The sequence below is a fragment of the Theropithecus gelada genome, chromosome 17 (assembly GCF_003255815.1).
Source record: "Theropithecus gelada isolate Dixy chromosome 17, Tgel_1.0, whole genome shotgun sequence".
Classification (NCBI taxonomy): domain Eukaryota; kingdom Metazoa; phylum Chordata; class Mammalia; order Primates; family Cercopithecidae; genus Theropithecus; species Theropithecus gelada.
Genome location: NC_037685.1, coordinates 38355876 through 38373222, shown reverse-complemented (window position 1 = coordinate 38373222; position 17347 = coordinate 38355876). Strand labels below are relative to the sequence as shown.

Below are 17347 nucleotides of genomic sequence, written 5' to 3'. Positions count from 1 at the left end.
CAGTGGTCCTCAAAGCCAGCCATACACTAGAATCCCCAGGGGGTTGTTTTTAAATGTACAGCAATGCCCAGGTACCACCACCAGACTCTGTGACTCAGTTGTTCTGAGGTGAGAGAGTGGGTTTATGTAAATCTAGGTATAAATTATACCTTCACATAAGTATAGATATGCAGACAGAGTTCTCAAGTTTTTCCAGGTGATTCTAATGTGTGTCCAGGGTTGAGAACGACTTATAGCAACTGAAATAATACAGAAGCTATACTACCTTCTGACAAATGAGTAATACAGATAAATAACTGAAAGACCTGCACAGGAAGTTGGTGAAGCCAATCTGAGCAATGGTATTAATTACATGACTATGAAGAAAAGGTGTCAGTGTTCAAGAAATGGATTATTATGCTTTAAATGGGCTAACCAAGTGTTTAGCAAAGAAAGGGTGGCAGTCATACACCAGAATGTGCACTAACACTCCAATTCATAGACAAGAAGCCAGCACCAGCGTTTTCAACAAGATCAGTCCAGAAACCTTGAAAAGCACTTCTGCTCTTCCCACAGCAGAAACTCAAGAGAAATCTCTCACTTCATTTAACCACCACTGTAAAAGTTATCATAAATTCATAATCTGATACAGCTGACAGAGCCTAGCTCCTCTAATCAAATATTCAAATTGAGACAAGGTTTTGGCAAAGCTAAGTATGCATACTGGGCATTAAAAAAAAGATTTAACATTGTTTTTAATTCCCTTGAAGTTATAAGTTGCACTTCTCTGAGTAAAAAGTGAAACTGAAAACAAATGTGCCTAATAAAAGGAAATACTGCCATTGCTTCATTATTATCTGCTTTGCTGAAAAATCAATAAATACAACTAGAAAAGTTACTTAATGAAATATTAATAATAAATATTTCTTACAAATTGGGGGCTTTGAGGAACTAATAGCAGGAAGAAAAGCAAATCTAGGAAGAAAAAACAAATCTAGAAAAAAAAACTGTCCTCTCTCCTCCAAGGGGCCAATGAGGCAGAGCTCACCTGGAAGTCGTTCTTGACTGCGTGGAGGTCATACACAAACAGCTTCTGGCAGTGAGGCAGGAGGAGGGCTAGCAGGAGGGAGAGGGCACTGGGGACCAGCAGAAGGCTCTTCGACAGAGGCGCCTTGTCTGCAGGGAAAAAGGAAACCACTTTCAGAATGATTGTTCCTAAGATTTAAAAAACCACATGGGTGAAAAGCAAGAGAATTCACTTCTTTTAAATCAGAATGAAGACAAAGTTCAGAAACTCTGAAATTTGGTTCTAACATCCACTTTCAAAACATCAACCTCGGGAAGTAAGTGATCAAAAGACACTGGAAACAAGCAGAATGCCCTAGCAGGGCTTCATTGGCAGTTGGCTCTTGAATGAGACCAAGTTTGCAGCCAGAACTTCCATAGAACACCTTTGAGAAAATGGCTACCCAAGTGTAAAGACATAGAGAAGTATGTTTTCTATCAAATCAGCCAGTTAGCTCCTGAGCACACACAAAATTCATACATATGTAAAAATACATTTTTAATTTTATTTTTTAATTGATACCCATTAGGGAACACATTTTGGGAGTACATGTGATAATTTGATACATTCATACAATCACATCCAGAGACAGTCTCACTTTGTCACCCAAGCTGGAGTGCAGTGGCACAATCTTGGCTTACTGCAACCTCCACCTCCCAGGTTCAAGCGATTCTCCTGCCTCAGCCTCCTGCATAGCTGGGATTACATGCACATGCCACCACGCCTGGCTAATTTTTGTATTCTTAGTAAAGACCATGTTTCGCCATGTTGGCCAAGCTGGTCTCGAACTCCTTGGCTCAAGCCATCCTCCTGTCTCAGCCTCCCAATATGCTGGGAATACAGGCATGGACCACAGCAACCAGTCCGGGTAATTATCTTAAATATCTCTCTTTTCTTCAGGCTGAATTATTCTCTTCTAGCTATTTTGAAACATACGAGAGATTAGTGTCAACTACAGACACCCTCCTGATCTACTGAACACCAAGTCTTATTTCTTCTAAGTGTATATTTGTACCCATTAATCAACCTCTTTTTATCCCCCTCTCCCTCCTACCCTTCCCAGCCTCTGATAACCACCAACCTACTCTCCATCTTCATGAGATCCACTATTTTAGCTTCCATATGTAAGTGAGAACATGCAATCTTTGTCTTTTTGTGCTTAGTTTATTTCACTTACATGTCTTCTAGTTCCATCCATGCTGCTGCAAATGACAGGATTTCATTCTTTTTATGGCTGAACAATATTTCAATGTGTGTGTATGTGTATATGTATTATATACACATACATAAAATTGTATACATATTATATATATACACACACACACAAACATAAAATTTTCTTTATCCATTATCCATTTTTTTTCTATTCATTGGAAACTTAAAAGAGGGAACTAGTCAATAAAGATGAAAGTATACAACAAAGAGGGCCAGGCATGGTGGCTCACATCTGCACTGATGGACACTTCAGCTGATTCCATATTTGGCCATTGTGAACAGTGCTGCAATAAGCATGGAAGTACAGATATCTCTTTGATATACTGATTTCCTTTCTTTTGAATATATATCCAGTAGTGGATCATATGGTAGTTTTATTTATTTATTTATTTATTTTTTGAGACGGAGTCTCGCTCTGTCGCCCGGGCTGGAGTGCAGTGGCCAGATCTCAGCTCACTGCAAGCTCTGCCTCCCGGGTTTACGCCATTCTCCTGCCTCAGCCTCCCCATTAGCTGGGACTACAGGCGCCCGCCACCTCGCCTGGCTAAAACTTTTGTATTTTTTAGTAGAGACAGGGTTCCACCGTGTTAGCCAGGATAGTCTCGATCTCCTGACCTCGTGATCCGCCTGTCTCGGCCTCCCAAAGTGGGTAGTTTTATTTTATTTTTGAAGAACCTCCATACTGTTTTCCATTTTGACTGTACTAATTTACATTCCCACCAACAGTATACCAGGGTTCCCCTTTCTCCACATCCTGGCCAGCCTCTGTTTTGTTTGGTGGTTTTGTTTTTGTTTTTTTGAGACGGAGTCTCGCTCTGTCGCCCAGGCTGGATGTTGTTGTTTTCGAGACAGAGTTTTGCTCTTTCGCCCAGACTGGAGTGAAGTGGTGCAATCTTGGCTCACTGCAACCTCGGCCCCGCGGGTTTGAGCAATTCTCCTGCCTCAGCCTCCTGAGTACCTGGGATTACAGGCACCTGCCACCATGCCCAGCTAATTTTTGTATTTTTAGTAGAGACGGGGGTTTCACCATGTTGGCCAGGCTGGTCTTGAACTCCTGACCTCAGGTAATCCACCTGCCTCAGCCTCCCAAAGTACTAGGATTACAGGTGTGAGCCAGCGTGCCCAGCAGCCAGCCTCTGTTATTCCTGTCTTTTTGATAAAAGCCATTCTAACTCGGGTGAAATATCTCATTGTGGTTTTGATTTGTATTTCTCTGATGATCAATGATGTTGAGCACATTTTCATATGCCTGTTGGCCATCTGTATGTCTTCTTTTGAGAAATGTCTATTCAGATCTTTCGCCCACTTTTAAATTGGATTATTTGGGTTTTTGCTATTGAGTTGTTTGAGCTCCTTACAAATTCTGGTGACTAATCCCTTGTCAGATGGATTAATCTGCAAGTATTGCAAGTATTGCAAGTATTTTCTCCCATTCTGTGGGTTATCTCTTTGTTGACTGTTCTTTTGCTGTGCAACAGGAGCTTTTTAGTTTGACGTAATCCCATTTGTCTATTTTTCCTTTGGCTGTCTGTGCTTTTGAGGCCTTACATACAAAAAACCTTTGCCCAGACCAATGTCCTGGAGCATTTCTCCAACATTTTCTGCTAGTAGTTTCACAGTTTCAGGTCTTAGACTTAAGTCTTTCATCCATTTCGATTTGATTTTTATATGTAGTAAGACATATGGGTCTTTCATTTTTCTGTATATGGTTAACCAGGTTTACCAGCACAATTTTTTCTGAGACAGGGTCTCACTCTATTGCCCAGGCTGGAGTCCAGTGGCATGATCACAGTTCACTGCAGACTTGAACTCCTGGGCTCAAGTGATCCTCCCACCTCAGCCTCCCTAGTAGCTGGGACTACAGGCACAAGCCACCACACTTGGCTAATTTTTTTTTTGGAGAGATAGAGTCTTGCCATGTTGCCCAGGCTGGTCTCAAACTCCTAGCCTCAAGTGATCCTCTTGCCTCAGCCTCCCAAAGGGTTAGAATGATAGGCATGAGCCACAGCACCTGGCCCCAGCACAATTTTTTTTGAGGGGACCATTCTTTCTCCATTGTATGTTCTTGGCACCTTTTTTGGCTGCAAATGCATAGATTTATATCTCGATCTTCTAATCTGCTCCACTGGTCTATGTGTCTGTTTTGATGTGAGTATCCTGCTGATTTGGTTACTCTGTAGTATATTTTGAAGTCAGGTAGTATGATACTTCATCTTGTTCTTTTTGCTCAGGATTGCTTTGGCTACTCAGAGTCTTTTGTGGTTCCATATAAATTTTATGAAATTTTTTTTTTAATTTCTGTGAAGAATGTCATTGATATTTTAAGAGGATTGCATTGAATCTGTAAATTGCTTTGGGTAGTATTGGCACTTTAACAATACTAATTCTTCCAAACCATAAGCATGGAATACCCTTTCATTTTTTTGTGTCCTCTTCAAGTTCTTTCATCAGTGTTTGATACTTTTCCTTGTACATATATTGCACTTTGGTTAATTGATTCCTAGGTGTTTTGTTTTTAAAAAATTAAACGAGGCTAAAAGTGTTAACACCGCTGACTGCAGTGGCCTCCTGAGTGTTAACACCGCTGACTGCAGTGGCCTCCTGAGATTTTCTACCATGAGTACAATTGGAGCCCAGGTCAGTTTTCCAGGAGAAGCTAGTGTGACCTCTGCCTTGTACCAAAAGCAGTCATGTCCCTCTTCCTCCTTGATCTAGTCATTTACATATTAAGTATAACAGAATTATACTACTAAGGGTATTTTAGAAACTATAAATGTCTTCTCTCTTCCCTCTGATATGAGAGAAAAAAAGAAGCAAATTATGTTTTCTTCTAGCTCACTTTTTTTTCCAATAGAACAAAATATCAGCTTTTACCTACTCAGGAACATTTCCTCCAAGCATGTAATTCAATTAAAATGTACACTATTGTGAGACATCTAAGTAGCTCTTCTCTCTCTCTGGTCTTCCTTGGTTCCACGTTTGTATTTTCATGCCTTCCTCTCTCACAGACCCTGAAAACAAGCCCCTTGTTTTCAACAAGCTACTTGCTGAGCTAATCCATGGGACAGAACAAGAGCTATGAGAAGGGAAAGGACTTGGGGCCCAGAAGACTTGGTCTTGAACCCTCATTTTCACACTTACTGATGCTTGCCATTGGACACAGTATCTGACCTCTCTGAGCTTCAGTCACCTCATCTGACCTAATTCTCGGCGTTATGCTAAGAAAGAAGTGAGGTAATACATGTAGAAATGGCTAGCACAGTGTCCGGCCCATGATGGGGGCTCAGAAAAAGAAAGTGAATCTCAATCTAGGAAAACCACTGAAATAACATGCTTTCCTTGGAAATAATTACTTACTTTATATAATAACCCTGTACCTCCCTTTGTATGGGAGCTCTGTTTTCACTCTATTAAATCTTGCAACTGAAAAAATAATAATAAAAAAATAACCCTGTAATATTCATAGTATCAAAAGACTAGTCTTGAGAATTCAAGTGGTACCAGCAGATTTGGTTACAAAAACATGACTGAGATTTCCATCAAATAATGAAACACTTAAGCTTCACAGGAACCAAAAACACTGCCTTTTTTTTCTCTTAATATAGTTGTTATCTCCCATCCTTTTACTGTGAAAAAGTTTACATTTAAGACTTACACTGGGGGTTACATAACAAAAATTTTGATAATTGTCATTACTTTTCTATTTCTTAGCTGGCCTTCTGTCTTCATTCTCCTTGTATCTTGGTATCGCTCTACACTCATGGATTTTTACTTAGTCAATTTGTTACAATCAGTTGCATTCTTTTTCCAATGTTCAAACTGTCCAGGTGGAAGCCCTTTGACCAGCTTCTGTGGTCTCTCAACCATGGCCCTCAATGCCTTCTCTGGCTGCCCCACCTATCCATTCATCTTCCTTGCTTTAGGCTCACCTGTACCCGTCCTGCCCAAGACCTAGAATTTCTCTAAGGATCCCTATTAGGGAACGTTGGGAAATGGTCTTTAGAAACCAAATCTGAGGCTGGGCGCAGTGGCTCATGCCTGTAATCCCAGCACTTTGGGAGACCAAGGCAAGCAGATCATGAGGTCAGGAGTTCGAGACCAGCCTGGCCAACATAGTGAAACCCTGTCTCTACCAAAAATACGAAAATTAGCTGGGCATGGTGGTGCATGCCTGTGATCCCAGCTACTTGGGAGGCTGAAGCAGGAGAATCGCTTGAACCCGGGCAATGGAGGTTGCAGTGAGCTGAGATCGCACCACTGTACTCCACCTTGGGCAACAGAGTAAGGCTTTATCTCAAAAAAAAAAAAGAAAGAAAGAAAGAAAGAAAGAAAGAAAGAAAGAAACCAAATCTGAGCACTAGATGTGCTCAGTGTCACTCTGGGTCCCAATGCTTCTAGCTCTTTCAGTAATCAGAGCTAGAAAATATATTTTGAAATCATGATTCATAATGATATTTCCAATTCAAATTTAACAATTTAACACTACAGTGCCATTTTTCTTTTCTTTTTTTGAGATAGGGTCTCCTTGTGTTGCTGATGCTAGAGTGCAGTGGTGTGATCTCAGCTGACCGTAACCTCCATCTCCTAAGCTCAAGCAATCCTCCTGCCTCAGTCTCCCAAGTAGCTGGGATTACAGGGGCAAGGCACCACGACCGGCCTTTTTTTTTTTTTTTTTTTTTTTTTGTAGAGACAGGGTTTTACCACGTGGCCCAGGCTGGTCTCGAACTCCTGAGCTCAAGCGATCTGCCCACCTCGGCCTCCCAAAGTGCTGGAATTACAGCTGTGAGCCACCATGCCTGGCCTACAGTGCTTTTTCCTAAGCTCTTTGCATTTCTGTCTTTTCTCTCTTAATTATTAATAGTTACCTGCTTGCTTTATCCTAGGTTATACATAAAATTTTAATATTACAATATCAGTATCATTACAAACAATAAACTATTTATTAAGCCCACTGGGCAAAGTTTAAGATATCTTTGAAGATTTTTTTTTTTTTTTTGGTCCTTAGAGTGTGTGTATGTGTATATATATCTTAACTAAAGATGGACAGGGTCTTGTGTTCAAAAGCTACTTGAAATAATTCTTTTCCCTAGTGGTTATAACACACAGATTTGTTTATTTCTGTTTACATTCAATATTAAAGTTTGCTCCTTTCTCCGTTAAAATTTTTGAATATGTTAAATATTTACATTGTTCAAAAACCAAAACTATGAAAAACAAAGGTTTATTTTCACTTCAGTTATTTATCCCCTCTATCCCATACCCCCAACCCACTCCCATAGATACATACTTCTAATAACTTTTAGCTTAACTCCCAATTTTCTTTTTTAAAAAAACAAGTAACACGTTAACCTATATAAATACATATGTAGACATGGCACAAAAATACACACACTGGCAGTTCCTCATTTCTGCATAGCTCTAATAGGCACAGACTTCAGTTACCATGATTTGGTAAAATAACGCCAGCTCTTCAGTACGCAGATCATTATGTCAAGAAGATGTGCATTATGATGGGCAACCAATCATGTATGTCACTTCTTTCCAAGTCTGTCAGTCACTGGTCACTGGGCAGCTGTTTTTCCATTCATGCACAGACAGTGAAGCATGTTGTTGTGTTGCCTCATCTTCCAATGATAAATTCTTGTGACATTTTACAAAAATATATCATCAAAAGAAGGAACTAGTCAATAAACATGAAAGTATACAACAAAGAGGACCAGGCATGGTGGCTCACATCTATAATCCCAGCACTTTGGCAGGCTGAGATGGATGGATCACTTAAGGTCAGGAGTTTGAGACCAGCCTGGTCAACATGGCGAAACCCGTCTCTACTAAAAATATAAAAAGTAGCTGGGCATGGTGGCATGCTTGTAGTCCTAGCTACTTGGGAGGCTGAGGTGGGAGACTCACTTGAACCCAGGAGACAGAGACTGCAGTGAGCCAAGATCATACCATTGTACTCCAGCCTGGATGACAGGGAGAAACTCCATCTCAAAAAAAAAAAAAAAAAGTATACAGCAAAGAAACAAAAAGTAATAGTGCTGAAAGTGAAATCTGAATCAAATGTTATCAGGTTATAAAAGAAATATCAAACCACAGGAATGTTGGCACTGCCACCATTCAAGGTGGGCAGCTAGAGAAACTCGGTGAAGGTGAACTTACCAACAGGAAGGTGACCGTGATAGAATACTGGCTCCCCCAAGGAGGTCCACGTCCTAATCCCCAGAACCCGTGACTATGTTGGGTTACACAGCAAGTAGGAGTTAAGGTTGCAGACAGAATTGAGGTTGCTAACCAGATGTCCTTGAGGTGAGATTATCCAAGATATCCAAGATATCCAGCTGGATCCAATGCAATCACAAGAGTCTTTTCTTTTTTTTTTGAGACAGAGTCTCCCTCTGTTGCCCAGGCTGGAGTGCAGTGGTACAATCTCCGCTCACTGCAACCTCTGCCTCCCGGGTTTAAGCGGTTCTCCTACCTCAGCCCCCCGAGTAGCTGAGACTGCAGGCGCGTGCCACCACATCCAGCTAATTTTTTGTATTTTTAGTAGAAACGGGTTTCACCATATTGGCGAGGCTGGTCTCAGACTCCTGACCTCACGACCCACCCACCTCGGCCTCCCAAAATGCTAGGATTACAAGCGTGAGCCGCTGGAGTGGCCCACAGGAGTCCTTTTAAGTGCAAGAGGGAGGCAGGAGACTAAGTTTCAGAGTGACAATGTAAGAAAGAGTCCACCAATCACCCTTGGCTTTGACGATAAAATTGGGTCATGAGTCAAGAAATGTGAGCTGCCTCAAAAAGCTACAAAAGGCGAAGAAACAGATTCCTTCTCAGAGCTTCCAAAAGAAATGCAGCCCTGCTGACACCTTGATTTTATCCCAGTGAGATCCATTTTGGACTTCTGGCCTCCAAACTGTAGAATAATAAATTTATTTTGTTTTATTTATTTATTTATTGAAGAGACAGAGTCCCACTCTGTTGCCCAGGCTGGAGTGCAGTGGCGTGATCTCAGCTCACTGCAACCTCTGGCACCTCCCAGGTTCAAGCAATTCTGGTCTCTCAGCCTCCCAAGCAGCTAGGACTACAGGCGCACGTCACCACGCCCAGCTAATGTTTTTGTATTTTTAGTAAAGACAGGGTTTCACTATGTTGCCCAGGCTGGTCTCGAACTGCTGAGCTCAGGCAATCCGCCTGCCTCAGCCTCCCAAAGTGCTAGGATTACAGTCATGAGCCACCGTGTCTGGCCATATTTCTTTTGTTTTAAACCATCACGTTTGTGATAATTTGTTAGAGAAGCAATAGTACAATAAAATAGTGATTGTGATGTCCCTGGGGAAGTGATGCTGGCAAAAATCTACATATTAAGGAAACTTTCAGAGATATTTTGTCACATTGAAAGCAGAGAGAATAAAATAATGGAAACTCAGCCAAACTCAGGCGTATGACAAGTCACAAGGTATCATAGAGATACTCCCCATAAGTTACACAATAGGAAGAAGGCAAACACTGCTCAAACTGCTCTTTGGAAGTTTCTTACAAAGAAACAAAACACTGTAATTCTCAATGTCGCTAATGTTTTTAATAAATTACAGTATACTGTTTTACTATTTTTTCATTTCCCTATGCATTTATAACTATATATTTATAAGAGAAAGTCTAAAGTTTTAACAAAGCATTCTTTCAACAAAAATTTTTAAAAATCACGGAACAATCCAAATTTTCCCCATTGATTATTAAAATAGCTTTGCCTGGTTTCAACTTGCACAGTCATTTTTAGGGTCCTGCATCACCTTGCAAAGGAAGGACTATCTGTGTGTGTGTGTGTACACTCTTTCCTAAAACAAGGCTGCAATGTGGTCACTTTGGTATGACCTTCAAGCTCAAATGACAAGTCCCTGTCCCTGGTTGTCCAGACCTCCCCACATTCTGGGCCTCCTGCCTCCTCAGCACAACCTCCATTGCTTTGTTCTCAGGAGCCTTTGCTGCAATCAAACCACACAGCTTACTACCTCCTGAACATGTTGCTTTCTGTTTCAATGCCTTTGGAAATTTTTTCCAGACTTAAATCCCCAAATATCATCAATGTCTTCCTTACTAGCACAGATCTAAATCTTATGCAGCCTTCAAATAACAGTTGTTTCTACTTTCCTCATTCAGCCTGAGTGAACCATTTTAGCCTGAAGGGCTTTTCCCCTACTCTGCACCCTCGTTCCCACACACTACTGTGAGCAGCCAGGGTTTGTACAGTTTTGCTATCCCAACTACAATAAAGATTCCCGAAGGGAGGCCACATGCCTCACTCTTCTCTACATCCATCATAAATCCTAGCATCGTCCCTTGCACAGATGAAATGTCCAGATCATTAACAGCCAATATCACAGAAAAGCCTCACTGATGGGGACAGTCTCAGATTCTGTGAGGTGCACCTTCATCTTATTCATAAGAAATTCCCTGGGGGCGAATTTACCAGTTACAGTTGACATTGTGGTTATTGTACTTGTTTAAGCATATAAAAATAGCCCAAGTATTTCCTCTCTGGTAAGGTCTTGCGAGCATCTAAACTGGAACCATTAGTAAAGTGGTTGCACACTTTCTTCATGACCAAAATGCAAACAAGGCTCCAAGGAATCTAAAATCTAACCGAGTTCCTCATTGCATAGTAATTCAAAAGTAGAGGAGAGTACCATGACTATGAGCCTAACCAACCTAAATCCTTTCTTCAGCCATTTCAGCCTCAATTTTCCTCATCTGTAAAATGGAGATGAGAACCTACCTCAAAAGTGTCATGAGAAGAAAATGAAATAAAAGAATGAATATAGGGGCTGGGCACAGTGGCTCACACCTATAATCCCAGCACTTTGGGAGGCCAAGTCGGGCAGATCACCTGAGGTCAGAAGTTTGAGACTAGCCTGGCCATCATCATGAAGCCCCGTCACTACCAAAAATACAAAAATTAGCCAGGCGTGCTGGGAGGGCACCTGTAATCCCAGCTATTCAGGAGGCTGAGGCAGGAGAATCTCCTGAATCCAGCAAGTGGAGGTTGCAGTGAGCCAAGATTGTGCCACTGCACTCCAGCCTGGGCAACAAAGCAAGACTCCATCTCAAAAAAAAGAGAAAAGAATGAATATAGAGAATATTGCTCCTACCACCAGTACCATCACAACACCCCAGGTTTCCCCCATTAAAGGCAAGCTCCTTTGTGACTCTGACAGGACTGAAGATGGAGCAGGGGTGATGTAAGTGCAAGGGGCAGCTTGATTCATCTTTCCTTCAGCTTGGGTTTCCACTTGTCCTTGTGCAATGGTCCCCGTCATTCCTTCCTCTTCCTTGCCAGTTTGAGCAACTCAACGTGAGTGGAGAAAGTCACAGAGCTGAGCTACAAGACCTCACCATAAATTCTTGATCTCAAATCTCAAGATGACACTCTACACTTACCAGCGTTTCCACTGATTTTCTCTAGTATATCTGCTCTACAACTTCTTATCTCACACCATCTCTTCTTTTCTAACCTCTCAAATCTCCCTAATTCACATTCCCAACTTGAATACCAAACTCCCAACGCATCCACCAAATGAATAAATGAGTGGTTTGCTTTGGTATTCTCAATCATCCTCTAAATATGAGTAGGCATCCATGCTGTACCATGCATTATTCTAGGTTCTGAGGCACAGCAATAAACTGTGGACAAAGTCCCTAGTCTTGTAGTTTAGAGTCTAGACAGGAGAGAAAAGCAACAACAAACAAAACAAGGTAGATATACATCATGTCGGATGGAAATAAATCCTACGCAAAATGAACTAGGGAAAATAAAACCTGTGGCTTTGTTATTCACCACATATTTCTTGTCTCTTCCCAAACCCATGGTAGGACTGCTCCCCACCCCCACTCCCAAATGAAGTGAGGCTGGCAATGTGACTTGCTCTGGCCAAGTAAATGAAAGCTATGTCACTTCCAGGAGGACCCTTTAAGAGCCAGGGAATCATTCTTGCTCTTTTCATCTGCCAATGTGCAAGATGGTGGGGTAGCCATCAGCCAGCTCCCGGGGCTGACGACAGTGTAGAGTGGACCCCTCCCAGGTAACTCGCAATGGAGATGGAACAGCAGTGAGATGTGAGCCTTGTTGTCTCGGGTTCCTGATATTTCCGAGTTGTTTGCTACTGCAGCATAACTTGGCCCACTGCTGGTGGGGAAGGAGGCGTGCCGTCTTATCCAACCTGGTTAGGGAAGACCTTCTTGTAATGTGGATCTGGGCAGAGACCTGAAGATATAGGCCTTGCAGATACCTGAGGGAAGGGTGATCCTGGTGGAAAAAAAAAGCAAGCACAAATGCTTTGAGATGAAAACATGCTCAACATGATTAAGAGATGATAAGGCTGCCAACCGGCAAAAGCAGAGTGAGCATGAGGCAGACAGGGAGGGAGCTAAGGTCAAAGAAGTGGTGATGGGAGAAAATAGTCCAGAGCCCTACAGTCTATTATGAGGACTTTAAAACCTTTCCTCTGGATGTGCAGGGTGCTTTGGGGAGGTCTCAGTAGAGGAGTAACATGATTGGAAAAGGTTTTAAATGATGACTTTGGTTGTTAAATTGAGAAGAAATTACAGCAAGGAAAGGGTGGAAGATAGGAGACCAGTTAGGAGGCTGTTAGGGAATCCAAGGAAGAAAGGAGGATGTTCAAACCAGCAGGGTGGAGGTGGAGATGAAGAGGGGGGTCGGAACTGGGATATGTTGTGAAGGTGCTGCAGACAGGATATGCTGACTGACTGGGTGTATGGGCAGATGGAGAAGTCAGGAATAAAACTAAGTTTTGTTCTGGGCCACTGGAAGAACTGCTGGCAGTTGCTGAGATGGCTCTGACTAAGTTCCGGACATGCTGTCTTTCCCACCTACAAGATCCGGGCCCATCTAGCAAAATGCTCCCCCAAGCCTTCACCTGCCAGGTCTCTCTCCTCTCTACCAGTGCCACTCAAAATAACCAGCTTGCAAAGTGCTACCCGCTCACACTGGGGTCAGAGCTTGTGCCAAATGTGAATCAACACACTGCGTCCTTCAGGGATGACGTCCTGCTATGAAAACACATCATTTAAACTAAACACATGCTCTGCTCAAATGTCACCTTATCCTTTGTCCCACTTTTTTCATAGCACTTAACAGTGGATTTAATAGTGATTCATCAACTCTATGATTCAAACTGATACACCATTATTTTTATGGCCACTAAAAAATAAACACTGCCAAATATAATTCTAAGACATCATCAATTATAAGGCGCATTCCAACTTTAGAATCATTAAAATGTGGGAACAAATGCATTTTAGAATCAAGGAAATATATTGCTTGGTCTATTGTCCATTCCCCCCCCTTCAGTCTCCACTAGAACACAAGCTTATTTAGGGCAGCAGCTTTGTCTGGTACATTCCCTGTTGCAGCATCCCTCATGCCTCTAACAGGACCTGGCACGTAAAGGCAGTCAAGAGCGTTTGTTAAACAAAAGGGGAGTGATGTGAAGCAGGTGCTCAAATACTGGCGGGAGCAACCCAAGTGTCCACTGGCAGATGAATGGATAAACAGGTAAACAAAATGTGGCACACACATATAAGGGTGATCAATTCAGTCTTAAAAAGGAAGGAAACTGGCACATGCAACAACATGCATGAACCTTGAGGACACTATGCTGTATGAAATAAGCCAGTCATGGCCGGGCGCGGTGGCTCAAGCCTGTAATCCCAGCACTTTGGGAGGCCGAGGCGGGTGGATCACGAGGTCAGGAGATCGAGACCATCCTGGCTAACATGGTGAAACCCCGTCTCTACTAAAAATACAAAAAAAAAACTAGCCGGGCGAGGTGGCAGGCGCCTGTAGTCCCAGCTACTCGGGAGGCTGAGGCAGGAGAATGGCGTAAACCCGGGAGGCGGAGCTTGCAGTGAGCCGAGATCGCGCCACTGCACTCCAGCCTGGGTGACACAGCGCGAGACTCCGTCTCAAAAAAAAAAAAAAAAAAAAAAAAAAGAAATAAGCCAGTCACAAAAAGATAAATATTACATGATTCCACTTATTTGCAGTACCTAGAGTAGTAAAATTCACAGAGGCAGAAAGTAGAAAAGTGGTTGCCAGAGGAAGGGTACAGCGGAAGGGAGGAAGGGGGAAATGGGAAGTTGTTTAATGGGTACAGAGTTTCAGTTCTGCAAGATAAGAAGAGTTACAGACATCGGTTGCACAATATGAACGTACTTAATACTACTGTACTAGACACAAAAATAGTTAAGATTGTACATTTTATATTATGTACATTTTACCACAATTAAAAATTAAAACTAAATATAAGCAAATACTTACTGAACTAATAACTGACCCTGTTTATACAACCATTTTAATTCTGTCCAGGACCAAACAAACCCCTAAAAATACAGATCTGATAATTACCATTAAGTATTCCTCTCAAGATGAGCAGAAGTCAGATCTCAAAAACCTATGTGGAAAGCAATAATACACAAATATCCAAAAAGTTGCACATCACAGGATAAGTATACAGTATCATTATGCACAATAAGATTCACTCATCAACTCAAGATTTGTACTTTAACTACGTAAAAATTTTAACTCAAAAAAAACCTTTAAATAATTCTTAAACTCTGGTTAATAACAATGCACATTTAAGTGTTTAGAGAAAATGTGACTATAATCTACTTTGAAATGCATTTTAAAAAATAATATGGTACTGATCAAATAAATAGAGGGATTGATATTTGCTAAAGCAAACATACTAAAATGTTAATTGTAGAATCTAGGTGATGGGTATACGGGTGTTCAGTGTACCACTCTTTCTACTTTGTGGCATGTTTGAAATTTTGCATAATTAAAACATTGGGTGGGGGGTACACAGAGAATCATAGAATCTGAGAGCTGAGAAAGGACTTCAATGAAGCAAAAATTAATAGAACTGAAATGAGACATAGATAAATCCACAAATATAATTGGAGAATTCAGCACTCTTCTCACAGTAATGGACAGTACAAGTAAACAGAAAATCACTGTTATGGACTGAACGTGACCCCCTCAAATTGGTATGTTGAAGCTCTATGTTGACTGTGTTTGGAGAGAGGCCCTTTAAAGAGGGAATTAAGGTTAAGTGAGGTCATAAGGATAGATTGAGCCCTAATTCAATGTGACATGTCTTTATAAGAAAAAGGAGAGACCCAGGGATGCTCCCACACACAAAGGAAAGACCATGTGATGACACAGCTAGAAGGCAGCAGGCTCCTGCAAGGCCCCAGGAGAAACCAAACTTGCCAAGACCCTAAGCTTGGACTTCTAGCTTCTGAGTCTGTGAGAAAATTAATTTCTGTTCTTTAAGCCACCCAGTCTGTGGTATTTTGTTACGGCAGCCCAAGCTGACTAGTAAAATCAGTAAGGATATACAAGACCTGAAAAACATTATCAACCAACTTGGCCTGATTGACATTCATAGAACACTCCACCCAACAACAGCAAGTTACACATTTGTTCAAGTGCAGATGGAGCATTCACCAAAATAGACTATATTCTGGGCATAAAAGATTCCTCAAAAAATTTAAAGGAATTAAAATCATACAAAGCATGCTCCTTGGCCACAAAAAAAAATTAGAAACCAACAACAGAAAGATGGACAATCCCCCAAATATGTGAAAACTCAACAACACATTTCTAAACAATATCTGGGTCAAAGAGAAAGTCACAAAGGAAATTAGACTATATTTAAAACAGAATTAAAAACTGAAGCACAACCAAGCAAAATTTGTGGACTGTAGCTAAAGCAATGCTTAGAGAGGAAAGTGTAGCATAAAAATGCTTATATTAGGAAGAAAAAAGGTCTCAAATAATGGTATAGGTTACAATCTTTAAAAAAAAAAAAAGAGCAAATTAAAATCTAAGCAAGCAGATGTAAAAAAATAATTAAGAGTAGAAATCAATGAAATGGAAAAATCAAACTATAATAGAGACAAATCAATGAAACTCAAAGCTGGTTATCTGAGATCAATAAAACTGATACACTTCCAGCAGAAATGATCAGGACAAAAAGAAGACACAATTATCAATATCAGGAATAAAGAGGGGGCATCACTACTGATCCCAGAGACATTAAAAGGACAGTAAGAAGTTGCACAACAATGTGAATGTACTTAATGTCACTGAACTGTGACTTAAAAATAGTTAAAATAGTAAGTTTTATATTATGCATTTCTTATCACTACTAAAATTTATCACAACTAAATTTTTTTTGAAAGGGAATGTTACGAAATACTTTATACCCATAAATTTGACAACTTAGATGAAACAGGCAAACTCCTTGGAAGACACAATCTACCAAAGCTCATTCAAGAAGAAATAGATAACTTAAACAGTCCTATAGATATTATGAAATTGAATTTATAGTTAAAAGACTTCCAACAAAGAAAACTCCAAGCCTGATGGCTTCAGGGGAGAATTCTACCAAGCATTTAAATACCAATTCTACACAAACTCTTTTACAACACAGAAAAATAGGGAACGCTTTCCAACTCACATTATGAAGCCAATGATACACTGTTAGCAAAACCAGGTAAAGATATTAAAAGGCAAAAATTAGACCAATATACTTTATTAACATATTAACAGATGCAAAATTCTCAACAAAACATCAGTAAATCAAACCTAGCATTATATAAAAAGAATACATCATGACCAAATAAAGCTTATCCTGGGAATGCGAAACAAATCAATGTAATTTACCATATCAACAAGTTAAAGTATACTATGAAACCATTCTCATCCTGCCCAATTACTGCTTATTCTATGAAACCAATTTGTCATCAACTCATAAGGCTAAACTGACCACTTACTGCTATTTGTTAACAATGGGCTATCCCCTTTGATCTAACCTCTACTATTAATTACTAATATAACCAACTAGTAACTACTAATACCAACCAACATTTATTAAGCCCTTAGGAAGTGGAGGCATTAGCATGACACTTTACGTGTGCTACTTTGCTCCTGCCACTCCACTACAGGGCCTATGTGCCTGTTACTCTCTCTACCCAAAATGTTCTTCCCATGTCCAGCTTATCCTC

General features: G+C 40.8%; 1 protein-coding gene across 3 annotated transcripts in view; it reads right to left on the bottom strand.

The window, feature by feature from the left end:
- The window catches only part of UBAC2 (UBA domain containing 2), a 187162-nt gene that overhangs the window by 148336 nt on the left and 21479 nt on the right, over positions 1 to 17347 (bottom strand). For 2 of the 3 annotated variants that reach the window (XM_025363995.1, XM_025363996.1), the window contains exon 2: positions 1028 to 1155. In XM_025363995.1, coding sequence (XP_025219780.1) covers positions 1028 to 1155 — 128 coding nt within the window. Of the gene's footprint in view, positions 1 to 1027; positions 1156 to 8170; positions 8251 to 17347 lie in introns of all 3 variants that reach the window. The other variant, XM_025363993.1, reaches the window with a different exon arrangement.